The sequence below is a fragment of the Triturus cristatus genome, chromosome 2_1 (assembly GCF_964204655.1).
Source record: "Triturus cristatus chromosome 2_1, aTriCri1.1, whole genome shotgun sequence".
In the NCBI taxonomy this organism is placed as follows: domain Eukaryota; kingdom Metazoa; phylum Chordata; class Amphibia; order Caudata; family Salamandridae; genus Triturus; species Triturus cristatus.
The window spans coordinates 1,095,386,166-1,095,406,600 of NC_140581.1; the positions used below are offsets into that span (position 1 = coordinate 1,095,386,166).

The 20,435-nt window shown below is 44.9% G+C and overlaps 1 protein-coding gene and 1 long non-coding RNA gene across 2 annotated transcripts in view; one reads left to right on the forward strand and one right to left on the reverse strand.

The window, feature by feature from the left end:
* MTHFD2L (methylenetetrahydrofolate dehydrogenase (NADP+ dependent) 2 like) overlaps positions 1-9,305 on the forward strand; it is a 356,021-nt gene extending 346,716 nt beyond the window's left edge. The window contains exon 8 of the mRNA XM_085636486.1: positions 8,212-9,305. Coding sequence (XP_085492612.1) covers positions 8,212-8,324 — 113 coding nt within the window. The 3' untranslated portion in view covers positions 8,325-9,305. The remainder of the gene's footprint in view (positions 1-8,211) is intronic.
* LOC146866421 (uncharacterized) overlaps positions 1-20,435 on the reverse strand; it is a 262,209-nt gene that overhangs the window by 172,746 nt on the left and 69,028 nt on the right. The window lies entirely within an intron of this gene.

Sequence of the window (20,435 nt, forward strand, 5' to 3'; positions counted from 1 at the left end):
TTATTTATTTATTCTTTATAACAGGAGGGGGCCACCTGGCCATTCCCAGGGTAGTTTTCGGCCCTGGGGATGCCATCCCCTGGGTCCAGACTATTTTGAATGGGGGAGGGGAGCCACGCCCCTCCTCCCTGGCCCAATTATGGGCACCGTGACCCCGTCCCCCAGGACTTGGCCATTTGTTTTTATCTAAGGGAGGGGGGCCAAGTGGTTCCCCTCCAAGGACAATTATAGTCCTGGGACCCTATCCCTGGTCACTTCTTTACTTTTCTAATTTTAAAACAGGTGACGGGGCCGCGTGGCCACCACTCCCCGGGCCAACATTAGCCCCAGGGACCCCATCCCTCGGTTCCCGGCCTTTTTAAAAAAAATGTAATTAATACTAGGCAAGGGAGGCCACACCCATCCCATTGCCGATTTCGGCCCCAGGAACCCCATCCCCCTGCCCCTAGCCATTTAAAGTGGGTACCTCCAGGGAATTCACTCAACACTGGGACCGCGGTAGGAGCCTCATGGCCCCGCTGTCCCTGCCGGCTCACTGCCTCCTGCGGAGTCGGCATTGCTTTGACACTGAGGGAGCTGCTAACATGCAGCTCCCTATGTGTCAAAGCAATTGTGCTTGCTCTCAGCAAGCAAGAGCATTTTCTGTGCTCTCACTTGTTAAAAGCAAGTACAGTTTGCTATGGCTTGGTGCAAGCAGTGAAGCTCCCGCCAAGCCAACACAAACAGCTATATCCCGGAGGTTGTCAAATTTGAGGCAAAATAAATAAAAAATGCCTTAAAACTTCGGCAGGGTCCCTGTGGAACTTCCCCTACCATATCTGGGAGTCAGGGCATTCCTACCTTGCCACCTTTTCTTTATTTTTCACTTTTTTCGTGAGACTCGGCTTTAAGTCGAGTCCCACGATGACTGTCAACACTTTCTGGTTGATGTGTTGGCAGCCAATCAAATTTAAGAAGGTTGCGCAAGTCCACTGCAAGGACCAAATATCTGTATTTTTTTAACTTAAATATCTTTGAAACTACTAAACAGATTTACACCAAATTTCTGCCCCAACATCTAACTTTCTGCCGAAGTTGATGTAATTCCATTAAGCGGTTCAGGCTGTAGTCGTGTTCAAAAAATGAAAAATCCCCATAAACACAGCATGATGAAAATGCATTTTGAAATTCCCTTTTTTGTTGGTCCCTGTTTGACGGATCACCCCAAAACTTTCAACACAGTAGCTGAACCAAAAAGGGGATGTTTTTTGAAAATGTTGTGAAGATTTGTCAAGCAGTGCCAAAGTGCAAAACAAAAAAACGCTTTTCCTTTGGAATCTTTGGTCCTAACTATATCTACCTACTGGCGGCCGCCAGTAGGTTGTATATATATGTGTGAGTCTGTATGGGTGTGTATGTGTGTGCTTGTGTGTGTGTGTGTATGATAAAAAAAAACTATGGGGAATATTTACAATAAAATGCCAGAACAAGGTATTACTCCAAAATTGGTAAAGCCATGCTCTGACATTTTTTAAACGCAGTTCTGCACCGAAATTACAAAAATGGGACGCACTCCTGCGTTTCTGATGGCTAAAAAAGCTGCCTAGCGCCAGAGCAGGCACTCTTACGTCATGTTGCAAGGGTGCCTACGCTGCAGGGGCCGTTGTTTATGCGCAGGAAGTGACACGTTCCCGCACATAGCAATATTTAAAGGTGATTTGCTGTTTCTACGTGTGCTTTACAATGCAGCACACATAGAAAGAGCAAAATACGACGAGAAATTAGTAATTTCTCCTCGTATCCCCATCCTAAGACCAGGTTTTACCTGACTTTAGTTTTTGGTGCAACCCCATCCTTGTAAATATGGGGCAGTGTCAAAAAGCAATGGCTGCAACACCCATTGCAAGCCCCTATTACACTCAGTGAAACCTGAAAAGGTGCCTTATGTACAAGGCGGCGTTAAGCCATGTTCACTGGCTTAACGCCGCCTTGTAAGTAACGAGAAGGAGATATGGCCACCAGAACTTCACTTAAAGTGACGTTCTGGTGGCGATATCCCCTTGTAAATGTGCCCCTATATTTTTAGGGAGAAACTCCCAACCCTCCCACTCCCATGTTGTTTACTCCTAACCTCCCTTTGCCCCTTGCCTCCCTGAACCTTAAACCTAACGGTACCTCTATTTACCTCTACCCAACCCCTAAATCCTAACATTACCCATACCACCCTTTACCTTTATCGTCCCTTTAATCCTACACTCACCCTTACCTTTCTTTAGGTTTACCCACCCATAACCCCTAAATTTACCCATACCTCCCTTTATCACTAACCAGCCCCTAAGCCCTACCTCCCTCTACCCACAATTTTACCAATTATGGTATTAGAAAAAAAATACATCTGTGGTAAAGATAAAAACTTACTCCCAGAACTTACCTGTAGTATAACTGTGTGATAACTGTCATGCGTAGTAAAGTCAGTGTTGTAATGGCAGTGTACCCCTGGACTAACTATATACTGTATTTCAAGTTATCATCCACCTAATGTGCCCGACAGAGGATTTCAGTTGGCTAGAAAAGCTCATGACTCAATCATGTAGCATTTATTCAAAAATCCTCATCTTAGGCAACTTCACTGTATGGGGTGAAAACATCTCTCTACCCATGAGCCCTGAAATAACCAACTTAGATGTGAACCAGCTAATTCAAAGAACTACATGCAAGGAAGGACATATCTTTGACTTGCCTTGGTCTTCAACCCCTGACATCTGCTTTGTATACTCCTTTTGCCTAGCTTGAACCAACCATCACTTAATACTTTTCTCTATTTGACGTATGAAAACTTCTCTTTACACAAACAGAAGGGGGGGGGGGTTGCACCTTACTTGAACCTCCTCAAAGTAAGTATCAACACACAGAAAAGAAGTGAAGTTTCCTATAGTCACAATTTCTATCAAGTGCCAGTCTACAATAAAGGTGTAGCAAAGCACATTACTTTGTAGAGAACTGCCCTCACCCACATTGTATTGTGGAATACTTCATTATAGGGCTTCTGCGACGCTTCAGTGCAGAACAACGCTTGAGGCGGAGAAATAGGGTGGGGTAGACAATATAAACAAATAGAAAAGGAAAAAGAAGAATCCAAAAAAGGTGCAGAAATGAGTCTTAAACTATCTAAGGGATATCCTAATAACAATTTTATTCCTGGATTCCCTTGTCAGGGTTAAAAAAGGTAATTCATACCCTAGGATGGTGGTGAAAATTAGTGTATTATGCACTCTTCACCCCTCTGTTCTGCATAAAGGTCGACATGTTTCTGCCGGAATCCGTGTCCCTTTCTGCTGATATGCCCCTAGTATATCAATGTACTAAAGGTTCCTCCACCTGTATTATGTGGTGTGGTCCAGTACACAGACTCTTATTTGAGATCTGTAAATGGAGAGAATAAAAATACAAGTGAAGAGGGTTTGTGCATAAATGAGGAAAACTAACAAAAATTGTGATTCAAGTGCTATATATGCTACCTTTATTATTTCTTAAACCCTTTTGGTGCAACTCGGGCGTTCCTATCATTATACGCCACCACTATTGAGGGGACACTGCCCTTATATTAATTATGAACAATAAAATGCAAGTATCAATATTGCAAGCATTATGTGTCTACGTCCTAATTTTTTTTGTAAAAAGACTTTATTAAATTTTTCCTGGTGCAAAGTAAAGTTACATTGTGCCAAATTCGGTTCCCATAATCCCCTACCGGTAACTATTACTAATATACATTGGCATGTTTCATACATTGCAATCTACAGTACATATTGATACTCCGCTGTCATGCATGTGTCTACGTCCTAATATGAATGAACACACCTATTTAAAAGAAATATATTGGTAATCATGCCCCCAATGGTACTCTTGCCAAAAATCTATAGACATATGTGCTTAAAATCACACACACAGCCAAACACTCGGTGCATCTTACCGAGTTTACTGTATCAATTGCTAGAACTGGCACAAGAGAAGAGGAAGACACCCTGTAGTCACACACTGGTTTGAAAAATTCACAGTAAGGTAAGTTTTGTAAGTATCAAACAAGGCTCGCACTCATAGCATTGCTCACTCTGTCTTATCAGGCTTTCATATAGCTATGCTGCGTCCGGTGGGGCAGATCAGGATCCTCATAGACCATTGGAAAAACCCACCGGTCCTTCAAATATACTGGGCGCTCCACCAAATGCTGCTGTCATGATGCACATTTAGCAATCCCACCTCCCCAACTCCTTACGTCGTCAAGGGTGGTGGGCCGCCACTACTATGGTCCCTCCTGGTGCCGTGCAGGTACCCGACTTCAGTGCACGCCAGCCCTTCTATGCCGATCAGCTTCCCGTCACGTGTGCCGCGTCCACAGTGGCTTGTGCGTGTGATGTAGAGTGTACGTGCATGATGTCATTGCGTTCGAACGCTGAAGAGCTAAAGGGATGACTAGCTCTTTGGGTCCCATATAGACATACAGTAGGGCAAATTTACCTTTGCCTTTGCTCCTGTTCACTGGGGAGTGCCCCAGGTTCCTCGCCATCCCCAATTCTGTTTAACTTGCACGCCCTACCATTGGCGAAACTGCCACTCAACATTAACACCTTTGCTTATGTATGCAATAACCCCCAGGTAGTGAATAATGACCCTCACAAAGCTAGTACAGGAGTTCAGGCATTTATGAAGGCAATTGCACAGTGGATGATCTCCAATTTCGTTAAACTGAGTCTGTCCAAATCAGACATTTTCCTTGTCTCCTAGAAAATCAATAGCTGAGAGAACACCCTATGGCCATTCTCCCTTAGTGCTCAAAGCAAGTTCCCAAAGTCCAGGATTTGGGTGTTGTGCTATGCTCTGATTTAAGTCTCAAAGCCCAAATCACCAGTGTTTCCATATCTTGCCACTGCCAGATGAGAACTTTTCAAAGAATCGTGCATTTCTCCTAGAAGATCATAGTGGCAAATGCTTTAGTTCAGTCAAGACTGAACTTTGGAAACTAAACCTATCAGGGTCTACCTAAAAAAGACAGTGATTGCCTACACAAAATTCAAACACTTGCAAGAACTATTTTCAGGTTTAAAAGCTCTAACTCAGTGAGACAGTTTCTTAACTTCTCTGGCTACCCATACAGAGGCTCATCAAATTCAAGTCTTGTTGCCTTATGCACGAAATTTATTATGGCAAAGCCCCCGCCCCCATTGCTAACACATTTAAAAAAAATACACCCCAAAAAGAACTTTGCTGTCCATGACCCCACCATAACTTGTGTTTCTGAGTTGGTGTGTGCCCTCTCTCTTCCTCTGGCATCTGAAGTCAAGCTTCTGCACTGTGCCTGGGTGTGCCTTTTATGGACCAGGCTCAGCCACATCCAAAGTATGCAGCAGATTTACAGAGTTTCCAGAAATCTCAGACCTTCAACCAGATAGGACAATCAAGGGGACAGCGATCACTCAGTCATGATGCATTGAAAATCACTGATGATCGAGCAGAGGAGGATCAACTCTGCCAGATTAGGAGCCCTCATGTCACTGGGGAAACTATGAATGGGTCCCATTCAAGTATGGTGTCTAGGATGAGACTGACATGGGTGCTGGGTGACTAGAACATCCTGTATATTCAGAGAGGATTCTCACGCATTGTGGATGTTAAAGAAGAGGACACAAATGACATGTATTTCCACATTCCAATAGCTCAAAAGCTCTTGATGTTCTTAATATTCAAGGGTCATTATGGAATCGCCACTAAGAACACTCTTGAAATACATGGTCCCGCTGGCAATGCCAATATACCGAAAGAAAGAAGAGGAAAGGCTCACTTTATGTTATCTTGTTTTATGTTATGTGTATTAGCATAGCACACAACGCACCCAGGATGGTATCTTGGTGCTTCAGATGCAGAATGGGCAAAGCCAGTGTCAGGGTTAGGTGAAGAACCAATTCTTCACTTTATTGTGGAATTCAGGAACTCGGGAGGAGGCTCTGATGTGCAGGGGCAGGTGTTTCCAGTCTTTAGGAGCAAGGTAGGACAAGGCACAACCGCTGGATATGGTTCTACGAATGTGAGGTGGGAGATGTGAGTAGTAGTCCGGCTGAGGGGAGGGTAGGTTTGTGGAAGTTTATGCAGTTGTGAGGTACATGGAGCTAATGTTGTGTAAGGCTTTGTATGTTTCGGTGAGGGGATAGAAGAGTGCGTTTGAAGGTTGGGAGCCAGTGGAGGTCTTTGATGTGCGGGGTGGGAGGTTTAGGGTGAGCCTGGCCACTACATTTTGTATGGTCTGTAGTCCTCCGATCATTTGAATGTTCATTCCAGCATAGAGTGGATTGCTGTAATAAAGCCTGTTGGTCATGAGGGCTTGTGCGATGGGTCTGTGACTGTTGGTAGGGAGCCATTTGAATTTCTTCAGTAACTTGAGTTTATGGAATCAGGAAGCGTAGACTGTGTTAATTTGGTCAGTCATGCTGAGTTGGTTGTCAGTTATTATTCTGAGGTTTTTTGCGTGGGTTGCTGGGAGGAGTGTGGCTCGGAGTTCAACAGACCATCAGGTATAGTTCCAGGTGTCTTTGCCAATGATTACTACTTCCTTCTGAGGCAGGAGGTTTTTATCTATCTTGTGACTTTAGTCATGCAGGCGGAGAAATTGGTTCGAGTGTTTCGAGTCTTGTAAGAGAGGGAGAATATGAGCTGGGTGTCGTCAGCATAGGACATGATGTTGATTCCGATGTCATGGATGATGCTGGTGCTAGGGGTAATGCAGGTGTTGAACAGTGTGGCTGAGTTAGGATCCCTGTGGAACTCTGCAGATAAAATTGACTGTGTCCAAGTTGAAGGGGGCTAAGCTGACCAACTGGGTGCAGCCTGTCAGGATGGAACAATTCTAGCAAATTGCAGGACTTTTATGCCAGCTTCATGCAGTCGTTTGAAAAAGATGGGATGAGAGATGGTGTTGAAGGCTATGGAAAGATCCAGTAGTATGAGGCTGGTGTGACCTCTATCCATGATCTGCCAGATATCATCCATAGAGGTGATGAGGGCAGTCTCTATAATGTGGCTGGGCCACTAAAGTACCTGGCTCACAAGAAATTGTCACTCTGAGGTGTAGAACATACAATGGTTATTTTCTTAAAAATGACAAAGACTGTCACTCACTGAAGTGAAATGCTTTATCATGGAGCCTCCTCCTCCCCTGTGGAAGAATAAAGTTTGACATGGTGGTCAGTAACGTGCTTAGCTGCATCACAATACTGTTTGTATCACTGCACTCATTTGCATTGTGCGATCACCTTGTTTCACAGAGCACTACATTTGCTTGCTGTGAATTGGTTTGTACATACTTAAAGTTTAGTTTTTGTTTTTATGACTCAGAGTATAAAGGATCATTATAGAGTGCTCAGGTCTCCTAATATAATTATTGACATTTATGGTTTTCTTTGATTGGATTAATCTACACATTTTTCTCAATTATTGTAAATGTAAATGTATGTGTCTTGTAAAGCGCACTGCTGCCCTGAGGCGTCGTGGCGCTGTAGACCGCTGGGGAACCCATCCTGGCTATCCCTGTGAGATGTTCCCTCCAGGGTATCTCCAAGGTGAAACCAGGCATCCCCGGCGAATGTGGGGGGCCGTTGTGGAGATGAGGCAAGCTAATGCCCAGAGTTGCCGAGTGTGATCCCTGGTTAGAGTAGGCACCGAAGTGAGAATTATCGAGTCCGCTTGCCCTGGTCCACGACCCTGCCGCGTCGAGAATTGAACCCTGGTCCTGGGCCGTCCTCTGCTGCCGGGTCTGCTGCCTCTAACCAGTGAGCCACACCACTCCACATTGTACTAAATTATACCTTCCCTGTGCTCTCAGAGGACCGCCCTGCTTCATAAGACCTGCTTTTCTGCTTGATCCCATGGTATGAGAGTGACTCCAAGGGCTAGTTGACTGTCCGCCTGTTTAGAGCCACAGGGACAGGCAAGTCTCCAACCATCCTGAACCGCACCTGAACCCAGCCTGAGAAAGTCTTGATCCTCCAAGGTTTGCCCATCTAGTCCTGGACCCTTGTAAGTGATGCTAACGGTGCCCAGATAGCCCAAATCCAAAACTTCGTACTTCAAAAAATGTCAGCCAAAACGTGGCCTAAGAACCGGGGGGGGGGGGGAATCGGGACTTTCCTGCTCTCAGGGTAATATTTGTATAGTTCAGTAATGTATTTCTTTTCTTTCTAGAGGTAAAGAAGAAAGCCAGCTTTATCACACCAGTTCCAGGAGGCGTTGGACCCATGACTATTGCAATGCTTCTGAAGAATACAGTTCTTGCTGCTAAGAAAATATTACACTAAAGACTAGGATATGCAAGCAATCTTATTACCCATTCTGTTTATGTTCTAATTATTTTTTACAAGAAAGATATTTATTTATACATTGTATTTATGTGTGTACAGTAGTCTTTTAAATATGTATTATAATAGTATCTTTTCTATACATTATACCCTTTAATGCAAGGACAGTATTGCTACATATGCATTTGATATGATCTGTGACTAGACAGCATATACTTGTTGGGAACAGAAAGGGCTTTTCTGCATAATGCAGAACAAGTTAAGGGCTTCCACTAAGCACAAATATTGTAAGGCACAAACGTTTCTGCCACAGATTTCAATCTAAAAAACATGGGTTTCATTTTGATTTGGTTAAATACATTTTGCTTTCCATCATTTTTATTGTAAGCACGAAATGCTGTGTCTGTGGCATTGTACAGCACTCTGCTTCCATTGCGTTGGTCTTACTTTGAGAGTCTGTTTGTGGATGGAGGTTCTCCTGAAGTCTACTAGTGGCTGGATCTCCCTGTCTATTCTTTGTGCCTTGTCTTTCAAGTAGTGTCCAGTCTCTCCTCTAATTTGTTTCTCCCGGTATCTATAATCGTTGAATTGGATCTTTTCAATACCTTCATAACTTCCGAGTAGCTTTACCCAGCCCTTTTGTGTCTGTCTCTACCCAGTTTCTCACCATAGGAGTGTCCCTCCTTGTGTGTCCTTTCGATTTCTCTGCACATCTTACTAATGTCTGTGTTTCCTGCATTTACAAATGTGCTGAATGTGGTTGTATTATTAAGATAGTTGAATAGTGTTTATTGTACTGAAGTTAGCAATCTGCAATACCTCTTTACCTTTTGCACAAGGAAAAGATGACAAACCTATGTAGAAAAAATGCCAAATATTTTGCACTCGACTAATACACAATCACCTGTTTCGCCAGGTCATTTTATTGTATTATTTAGAGCACTATGGAAAACTATTTCTCTTCTGTAACTCAGAGTTGAACAAGACCAAACTATATGTACGTTAATGTTGTAAGAAGAGTGTCACATCTAGTAAGTTCAGGAAGTTGTGTTTCCTGTCAATTTTGCCAAAAAATAAATGGCAGATTGAGACAAGCATGAGATATTATAAGTATTAAATAACACTGCATTGTTTAATTTCTATATTGTGTCTGAGTTAGGCATATCACATGACACTACGCTATCACTGGAAAATCTATCTATAATTTGTGATGTGTTTCTTTGCAATCCTTGACACAGGCCCAGATTTACTAGAAATCGCAGAGTGCAGTTAGAAAGCCTATAGTACTGCCAGTGTGCGTACGTGGAAAAATCGCCATATTTACACAGTAGTTCGCTGATGATGTCGGTGGCTGTGTAACAAATGCCCATTTAGTGCCAGGTATTAAGTGAAAGGTTGCATTTCAAAGGTGAGCAGATGGTGGCTTGAAACAGGTTTATATTTGAAGTGCAATCTCCTGTACAAGTTTGGAGGTGATGACAAATGTAAAATGTGTAGAATTATAGAAATTACAAGTTGCACAGGGGAATAGCATGATATTCTACTTGCCCATTCTTTGCACCTGATTTCATTTGATGCTCGTGTTCTTTGTAAAGCAGTATCATGCTAGTTTAAATGATCTTGCTTTGCTTGGAATCCTAGGAGTCCTTGCACTGTTTCCACCTTGCTATGTCCTGTTTACGTACATTGTTGTGGGTTGGGTGCACAACACCCAAAGGCATTTTGCACTGCCCTCAGTTCAGGTTTTGATACAAACAGTGTTCAATTTGAACAGGAGGGGGCCTCCAGCACTCATATTTGGGGACCAGCACTTATTTTTTTGCATCAGTCATTCATCAAAAATCAAGAGAAGGAATGGGATCCCGGGGGCTGCTTCCCGAAGAGAGTCTACCCCTGGCAGTTGGTGCAGCCCTGTCCCATTGAGTTTTTTAATTGGGCTATTTGTAGGCAGGGGTGAGGCTTGGCTTCAGGTATGTCCCCTCAGGCTGTGGTGGCCATATTTTGGTGAGCCATGGTCCTGAGAGGACTGTAGGGTAGGTTTGTTCTGTCAAGGCAGGTTTTCATTGTTGTTAATTTGAATATAAGGCTGTAGATAAAGCCTTATTCACATTAATTGTGGGAAGGGAAAGGGAAAAAGATGTCAGAGGAGAGCGCTGCCGCCTGGGAGGCGTTCCGTACTTTGTGCATAGTCAGGAGGGATGATCTGATAAGGTCGGGGGTATCAGGGCAGGCTTGGGTTGGCCTCAACACGCTGAAGCGTGATGTGACTTGGCCATCGTTTGGCCTGCTCCCGCTACGTTAAAAAGTGAAATGCAGCAAATATGAAGCAGCACTGGCTGCAGTAAGTGAGGGTGAGTCGGTGTCCAAGCAGGCAGACGGGAGCGAGGACTTACCACCTGTTGTCCAAGCAGAGGCTGAGTGCATGTTGTAAAGTGTGTTTACTGTTGGCACATCAAAGGAGGCCGATGAGCTCAGGATGTGTGGCAAGGTTTGGGAATAAACTGCCTTCTCGAGTGAGGGCCGAGTCGGCTCAGCTGCGTCTTGAGGAAGTAAGGCAGCTCAGCAGGCCAGCAATGAGCAGTATTCAGAGCGGGAGAGAGGCTGCAACAGCCCACACTCTGCGCCCGGAGGTGCTGTAAATTTCCAGTAGTACTGAAGACGAGGTCGTGATTTTCAATGAGTCCACTTTGGGGGGAGCAGGCAGCGTCAGTGGTGTCAAGCAAAAACCTGGGGGTGCCACGGGGGCAAAATTTACCTTTTGTTATGGGAGCAGATCCCTTAATGGAAAATGCTGAAAAGGCAAAAGAATGGAGACAGCCCTTACCAAAGACAGTAGTATCTTTACTGGACGGATGCAACAATCACAAAACAGCAGAGATTTGTCATCTCCTACCAGTGGGACACACCGAGGTCCAACTCAGCCTGTGGTACCTGTGGGATAATGGATGTGGATTAAGATGAGCTTATGGGTAGTATAGCAAACATAAATCAGATAACATTAGTTAGCAAGACCACATCTCTCTCAGGTTGTGCCGACCTAATGGACAACTCTCCATTAGGTCGCCACAACCTGAGAGAGATGTGGTCTTGCTAACTAATGTTATCTGATCAGGCAGAGTGAGCAGCATTTGGTCAGGTTGGGAGGGACCTGTAGGTGCTGGGCCGAAGAGAGGAAGAGGTGTCGTATAACCATTCCGATGACGAGGGAGTATGAAGTGGATGCAAGTCCAGATTTTGAGGAGCCAATAGAATGGAGACATTTTTTGATGGTGGTATTAGAAATAGAGAATTCCTGGGTGACAGTGATGAAAGAAGTGCATGGGACAATGAGGAAGGTATTGATTTGGGTTATACATTTGAGGAAGAAGAGCTTGAGGAAGGGGAGACCCCAGCATGGTAAGACCACCCAAAGGCAAGTTGATTTGGGGAAGAGGGTGCCTTAACATTTCATTAAAAAATTCTTGTATCATGTCATGTCATGTCAATTATCTTTATTCGATTATTAAAAATCATAAAAGAGCGAGCAAAAGTACATGTCACCATTTCATCAGATCACAAATTATTACAAACAATCATTATGGAAAAACAAAATTTTACAATAAAATATACATAAATATTTAAAAAAGTTAAAAAGAAGGGTTTCTTAAATCACAAACTCATTTAAGTGAATGAGTAAAAAGAGAAATCATTTTTCAGAGATAAAGTGCCTGTGCCTTATACGATGCTTGTTTAAACGTGCTCCTGCAACTAAAAAACTAGCAACTGAAAAAGCTACTTTTGTGTTAGGAAGAAGTTGCAAAAACAGCAGGGCTGGTTTTACCTGAATAAAGCCCTGATTACGTAAAATAGGGAACAAGTATCTTTTTCTAATCTCAATATAATGACCGCAAAACATAATAAAGTGCATTGTGTCCTGCGTAGAAAAATGATCGCAGTCACATGGTTCAGCATCATCAGGTCTAGCCCAGGTTCTGAAATCGCCCAGTATAAAATGAATTAAATCAAAGCGAAATCTTGTTAAGAGAAAACGGTGGTAAGGGTTTGTAACCAACAAAAGGTATGGTTCCATTCCTGGGGCAGAGGAAAGCATACAGTGTTTCCTTACCATGATTTTTTTCAGCTCTGTTTCTTCCCTCTCCTGAGTATATAAATTTAACAGAGTGTTTTTGACTGATTTTAAATCCTCATGGGTTATTCCATCCGGAGATGAGAAAAGCTCCGGACGACCTGCTAAAGTAAGCTGGGTTTTCACATGTCTTACCCATGGAATATTAAGGGCTCTATCCAGGGCTAAACAATCTTTTAAAATAATATGATTTAGAGTAAGCTCCTGGTTGAGCCAAGTTTTTAACCAGCCAATCACTGGGGCTAATTTTAGGGTATCAGATATATAGCCCAAGCCTAACTCTGTATGTAATGAAAAAATCGGAGTTGATTGGGGAACAGAAAGCAGAGATCTCAAAAATTTATTTTCTACGTTCTGTATTTTGGCAGAGCTAGTATATCCCCAAATAGCAGAGCCATAGTGGGCGACTGACAAACATTTTGCTTTATAAACTTTGATGATACTTTCCATGGGGCGGGCGCCCAGTTTTTTAGCAAAACCTAGCAGCCCTGCGGCCGCTCTAGCGACAGCGCTGCTTTTAACCAAAAGCTGGGGGCCCCATGTGCCCTTTTCATCGAAGGTCACGCCTAGGTATGGAAAAGAAGGGACTCTCTTAACCTCCTTCCCCGCGCAATAAAAAGTTATCGACTTTCTTTTCCTACCTGCAGGTCCAGCAATCATTACATGTGATTTTTCTGTATTAATTTTCATGTCCAAAGATGACGTGAAAACTCCAAAGGAAATAAGAAGTTTGTTCAACGCAACTCCGGAGCGTGCTAAAAGAACAGCATCGTCCGCGTACAGGAGGACGGGTAACTTTGTCTCACCTGCACGCGGGATGTCACTATGGGATTTTGACATTACCGCCTCAAGGTCATTTATGTATAAAGTAAAGAGGAGGGGGGCGAGTATACACCCTTGCCTAACCCCCCTCTCTGACCTAAAATGACGAGTGCATCTTCCTTCCCTAGTGACTCTAACTGAGGTCATAAGATCGTTGTGTAGCTCAGCTAGGTATGCAACCAAAGAGGGGTCAAGTCCCACGGCCAAAAGGATCCCCCACAGCTTTGACCTGTTGACCAGGTCAAAAGCTGAGGAGAGGTCCATAAAGGCCATGTATAGTGAACCCCCCTTAGCGATTACATATTTGTTTAAAATTAATTCTAGGTTAAGGCACTGGTCTAAAGTTCCTCTATTGGCTCTAAAACCGTATTGTACATTAGATAAAATACCCTTACTTTCTAAAATCAAGGTCAATCTACCTAAGAGGACTCTCCCTGAGATTTTAACGCTCGAGTCAATAAGAGAGATTGGCCTGTAGCAGGCCGGGTCTGTCCTTTTCCTTTCTTGAAGATTGGCACAATGGTCGAATTTGCCCAGCTAGAGGGGAAAATAAATTCCCTTGTAGCATTAAAAATATTAGTTAAAATTTTTGAGCTAAATTCAGGAGCGCTCTTAAAGAAGTCTGCAGGAACCCCATCTGGCCCCGGTGCCTTTTTGGAGAGTGTGTCTTTAATTGCTTGTTTCACCTCTTCCTGAGTAAAAGGAGAGATGTGAGTTAGCGATTTTAGGAGAGGAGTTTCGCGTTCTGTAGTGGTGTGAGTATAGCTATAGATGTTACTAAAATGTGTCACCCACTGTTCGTCTGGAATTATGCAATCAGCTCTCTGATTATCTAATCCCACAAAATATGGGTGATTTATAACTGCCCAAAATTTAGCGCTATCTTTCTGTGTCTCGGGCAGTAATAAATCATTCCAGGCCTCGTCTTTTATTTCAGATTTCCTCTTCCTAATAGCTAGATTGTACTGTTTCCTCAGTAGCGCTATCAGCGCTCTGTCTCTAGGTTTAAGTTTTAGGGCCTTGAGAAGTGTTGAATGGGCCCTAGAACAGTTTGTGTCAAACCATTTAGGACCTTTTATTTTATTAGATTTTGCCTTTACAGTTAGATCTAAGTTGACTTGGTGGCAAATAACACTAAAGGCCTCGACCATAGTGACACTGGGGTTTGTATTATCTAGACAGATAGCAATTTCACCGGCGACTTTGGGCAGAGTTTCCTGTAGAAAAGTTATTGGGGTGACTTGTTCCCATTTGAGCCTCCGATTTTGATCTCTTAGCACAAGGTCTGTCGCACACAGTGTGTCAATCTTCCTAGTTCCCAAGACGCCTTGAGCTAAAACCTCTAAAATCACAGGGTTGTGATCACTAAAAACAGAAGTTTCTACCTTATAAGTAAATATTTCAGGTAGAAAACTTAAAGAAACAAAAATATAATCAATGATTGAGCCAGAATCGTTACCCACGTATGTCGGTAACCTCAGATCATTTGAACAGGTACATGATTCATAAAGATTGAGGGTAGCCAAGAGCAATTCCAAAGCCTCTCCGCTAGGTGTGTGTTCAAAATGTGGCGAGGAGGAATACAAAGAAAATTTCTCAGCTTCCCTCTGGCAGCCCGCCAGACAGGGATGAATATTAAAATCTCCCATGAGGATCACCTCATACCCATGAGAGCTGTTTTCAATATAAGTGGATAAGAGGTCCTCAAGGGATGACAAGTGCTCGTTAAAAAATTGACTGGTCGGGGAATTATAAAAATTAACAAGTAAAATGGGGTTACAATTTGGTGAAGTCAGTTCTACCGCTAAACAGTTTTTAGATTTAGACTTGATATGCCTAGGTTTACCTTTGATGTCAAGTGAAATATATACAGCCAAACCGCCCCTTGCTCTTCCTGCTTTACTTGGGTCTGCAGGTACAAAGAAATGAGCGTAGCCATCTAAGGCCAAACAATCTAGCGTTACCCAAGTTTCCTGAAAAGCAAGAATATCATAGTTCCTGATTTTATCCAACCAGATCTTGTCTTTGAATTTGGATCTAAGCCCAGCGATGTTCCAGCTCATAATTTTGCAGGTCCTGGTACCTGCAAAGGACTGTGCTGACGAGCCAAAAGCAAGATGTGGTCCCTCTACGTCATTTTCGTGACTTGGCAAAAGTCAGTCATTTTGATCCATAGAAGATAGTGGCATAAAGCGGTTAAACAATTCCAGAGGATGGGTATCAGGATTAAGCATAAAAGGATGGTGGCGATGAACTGATGCGTTATTCCTTGAAACTTGTCCCCATCTGGGTTGCGAGACCCAATTAGTGTTCCACCCTGGGGCAGGAGTCCTTGGGATAGATACATTCTGCTGTTCCCCATAAAAGAATTTCAAAGTAAGGGGAACCACAGTACCTTGTCTTCGTTGGGGAGGAAGGATATTTGCGAGAATGTTAGGAAGAACGTGTTGGTTTGAGAAGCTCACAGCCACACAGTCACCTTTGAATTTTTTTGGCCGATTTCCCAACCAGGGAACCCTAGTTGCTGATCTGATTGCGTTTGCAAGATGATGCTGTCCCCCGGGAGCTAACCGCATATTACTAGTTAGCCAATGTAGGGCTTTGCTACACAGTGAGTTTGAACTTTCCGCCAAGCCTCTTTCCAGCGGAGGGACATTTGCGAGCACTAAAACCACAGGTGTGGCTTCAATGATGAATTGCAGGGGATCCGTAGTAAAAGTTTGGGCTTGTGCTTGTGTTTGCGCTGGGGGATTTTTAGCCGGGGGGGTTGGGTTTATTGGGGGACATGATAGTATAGGGCCATCACTGATAGCAGACAGGGTTGGTGGCAATAAGTTCTCCCCAAGTAATTCACTTCCTTCTCCAGCCCCCAAAACACTTCCGGCGACAACTCCCCTAGAATTATTGCCCAGACCAGTAACTAACGTAGTTATATTTTCAATGCCACTTGCAACTATATTTTGAGAAGCACCCAGCTTCTTAACCTCAGCTTGCAGTTTGTCAATCTTAGATAAGAGAGGTTTAACAATGATGCTGATTTTAGTCTCGATAAGATCTGCAATTTTATCAAGAAGAGCTTCTTCAATAAGACAAGTAGGATGATCCTCAGCGTGAGTCACTTGTATGCGTTTTGGGGTGATAGCCTTCTTCCGCTTTGTCCCTGAGCGTAAACCACCCCGCTTAGGGGGAACCTTTGTAAAATGTTGCTTGTGTCTGACTACATGACCTAGAGGAGATTGGTCAAGAGCAGAGGCCTGAGTCTGTGTATCTTGATCAAAGTCATTTTCACTGTAGTTATCTGCATTGCCCTCGGCGGGTAAACCCTCAAAGGCCGGGATTACCTTATCCGGAGAACCAGATATAATTTGGGGCGAGATATCAACATACGTGGTGGCGCTATAAGCATTTTGCGTAATGGTTTCATCTGTCAGAGTAGTATCTAATATGGGTGGGGACAGACAAAGCAAATCAGGAGATTGGCTCAACCCCAAGGACTCCCTCCTTTGCATATTAATTTTCTGTACAGTCTGAACAAGATAATTATTAATCTTGTTTTGTTGGGCTTCACCAAGTTTTTTAGGCATAGCTTTTAATAATTATAACGTATATTTCAGACAAACATAAATACAACTATAATTAAGTCTTGTATAGGCTCGCCTTACTTGAGAAATAATGATAGAGATGGCTCGTGTAGCGTTTCTGGCCCAGCCCCTGCCTCCTCCTGCCGATGAGGGCCGTAGAGGGCCCGCCCTTTGCCCGGGCTTAGCCCGGCGCCGCCCGCGCGCGTCCCGCGACGCGGAATGGGTCGCTGGCTTTTGTGCGCCTCCGGGCGCGTAGGTGACGTCAGGGCGCGCTGTGGAGTCTGGGGTCTGTAGTCTCCCCCCGCTCTCGGCCGTAGATGTAGAAGCGGCGGGGGGGGGAGAAAGCAAGAGGACACCCAGAAGCGATGGCAGCAACGAAATAGGACCCCCGGCAGCACAGGGCGACAAGGGAAGTCACACAGCAGGTAGGCGGCGTCTGAATCACTGTTTCCCGCTCCCCCGAATGGGTCGCTGGCTTTTGTGCGCCTCCGGGCGCGTAGGTGACGTCAGGGCGCGCTGTGGAGTCTGGGGTCTGTAGTCTCCCCCCGCTCTCGGCCGTAGATGTAGAAGCGGCGGGGGGGGGAGAAAGCAAGAGGACACCCAGAAGCGATGGCAGCAACGAAATCGGACCCCCGGCAGCACAGGGCGACAAGGGAAGTCACACAGCAGGTAGGCGGCGTCTGAATCACTGTTTCCCGCTCCCCCGAATGGGTCGCTGGCTTTTGTGCGCCTCCGGGCGCGTAGGTGACGTCAGGGCGCGCTGTGGAGTCTGGGGTCTGTAGTCTCCCCCCGCTCTCGGCCGTAGATGTAGAAGCGGCGGGGGGGGGAGAAAGCAAGAGGACACCCAGAAGCGATGGCAGCAACGAAATAGGACCCCCGGCAGCACAGGGCGACAAGGGAAGTCACACAGCAGGTAGGCGGCGTCTGAATCACTGTTTCCCCTTGTGTCTTGTGTCACCGATGGCGAATCCTCACAGGCAGAGACCCGAAGGCGAACGGTGTGGGGCGGAGGTTACAAGCTGAGAGAGGTATACATATGGGGAAGTGAGCAGAATTCCAGCAGTAAAAAACAGCTGAGCAGAGATGGTGGCGATGTTGGGGCACAGGAAAAGGAAAATCACACACAGAAGTGGTGGATAAATGGGTTGACCCTGTTTTTATAGACAAAGGTGTTGGTACAGGTGATGACCTGGATGTGGGGATGGGAATATACAAGAGAAGGATGGCAAAAAAGGGGGCCCTGTCAAGGGCAAGGTAGACAAAAAACAGGTTACGAACAAAAGTGATGGTCAAAAGAAGGATGAAGGAGCTAGCCAGAAATTGGAAGGTTTGAAAAAACTACCTTACATGGGGGTATCCATGTCCTTGTAGGCACACTTGTCTATGAAAACAAAAGAGAAGATTTGGAAAGGAGAATTTATTGGCATATGCAAGTTGCTACATAGAGAGGCGCAGTCAAAGTACGGGTCTAAAGAAGTCTAGGAATAGGCTAGGTGTCACAGGGTACCTACATACATTGACACATGGACGTCACCATTTCTGATCTATAGGCCAGATGTATCCATCAGTTTTACCCATTCTGTGTCTTTGGAAAAATGTGTTCCTAAATCTGGCCCTACGTGAGTATCTATTGTGAAAAGCTCCCAGAGCACTTTGGGGCCTATTAGCATGAATGAATGAAATTGGGTTTGTATAGCGCTTAGCTACCCTGAGGCCTCCTAGCGCTTTATGGAGCGGAGAGACTGAAAGGCGTGTCCTGCTAGTGTGAAGTGATAAAGAGATGTGTTTTAAGCAGTTTCCGGAAGACCAACAGGTTAGGTTCCCCTTGGAGAGTAGCGGGGAGGGAATTCCATAGGTTGGAGGGATTCAGGGAGAAGGAGCGTCCACCCCATCTGGATCTTCGTACTTTCAATGGAGTGGCAAGAAAAGCGGAACTGGAACAAAGACTCCTAGAGGGTTGATAGGGGGTGACCAAGGACTGAATGATGGGTGGGCCTGATTTCCACATAGCTTTATGGGCCAGGCACATAGCCTTGAAGTGAATCCTGGCCCGGATAGGCAGCCAGTGAAGATTCCTCAAGACAGGTTTCGCTGTTTGTCTCCGGGGAATCTGGAGCAGTTGGCGAGCCGCACAATTTTGGATTACTTGTAATCTCTGGATTGTGGACTGAGAGGCACCCAGATATAATGCATTGCCGTAATCCAGGCGGGACAGTATGAGGGACTGCACCATAATCCTCCTTACATGGAAATTGAGCAAGGGAAGAATTTTTCTGAGCATTCTCATTAGGCCAAAACAAGTAGCAGAGAGCTTAGTGACTTGTTGATTAAAGCAGAGGGAGCTGTCAAGCCACATGCCGAGGCTTTTAATCTGCTGCTTTGGGGTGGGCATGGGGCCAAGCCAGGTCTGCCATATAAGTGCCGAGGACAGTGATGGAGATTTACCCAGGAACATCAGTTTGGTCTTGTCCCCATTTAGCTTGAGGTGAGAATGATCCATCCATTCGGCTACCGCCTCTAGGCCGGCACCTAGAGCGCAAGATGATCCCTCAGGGTGGTTTAGTGCCACCACCAGTTGGGTATCATCTGCGTAGGTAATGATCTTTATGCCGAATGGAAGGACTATCTCTGCTAATGGGACCATATAGGTGTTAAAAAGCGTGGGGCTCAGGGAAGAACCCTGTGGGACCCCACAGCTGAGAGGCCATCGGTTCGATGTAGCAGTTCCCTCAAAGACTTGGAAGAACCGATCTTTTAGGAAGGACTGGAACAAGGTGAGTGCCATATTTGTCACTCCCAGATTTTTTAGCCGCTCAAGCAGGATGTTATGGTCTACAGTGTCAAAGGCGGCACTGAGATCTAGAAGAATGATAACTGCAGAGCCGCCCTGGTCCAGAAGTCTCCTTACCTCCTCTGTTACCGCCAGAAGGGCCGTCTTAGTCCCTAGCTGAGGGCGGAATCCTGTTTGAGAGACGTGAAGCAGGTCGTTGGATTCCAAGTGCTGAACTAGCGTGGAATTAATTTATATGTCTCTCAATTAGCTTGCTCAGCCAAGGGAGGAGAGAGATGGGACGGTAGTTGGCCATGTTAGAGTGATCTAAATTGTTATTTTTTTAGAAGGGCTCTAACCTGTGCACATTTCCATGCCAGAGGCACTGTGCCGGAGGCAATGGAGGAGTTCAAAGCGTCTAAGATGACTGGGCGAATGGCATTAGAGACTAATGTGAGGTACTGTGGAGGTGCGGGGTCCGTTGGAGAGCCAGAGGTTACCCTAGACATAAGGATATCCAGGGATTCTGCATTCAACAAAGGAAATTCTCCTAGAGAGCACTGTGTTTCAGGATGTAAACTTCCTGTGCTGAGATCGGTGGACTCAGGCAGATAGGGAGAAAAAGGCAGGCAAATCAACTGGATTTTTTGATGAAAGTATTCTGCTTGATTGTTGCAACGATCTGGGGCTTCCTCCTCTTTGGGAGGTTTCTGCTGCATAGTGGAAAGGGATTTAGCGATACGAAAGATCTCTTTAGGAGAGTTGGCGGTTGCAGTGATCCTCTCCTCATAGAAGTTTATTTGGCAAGTTTT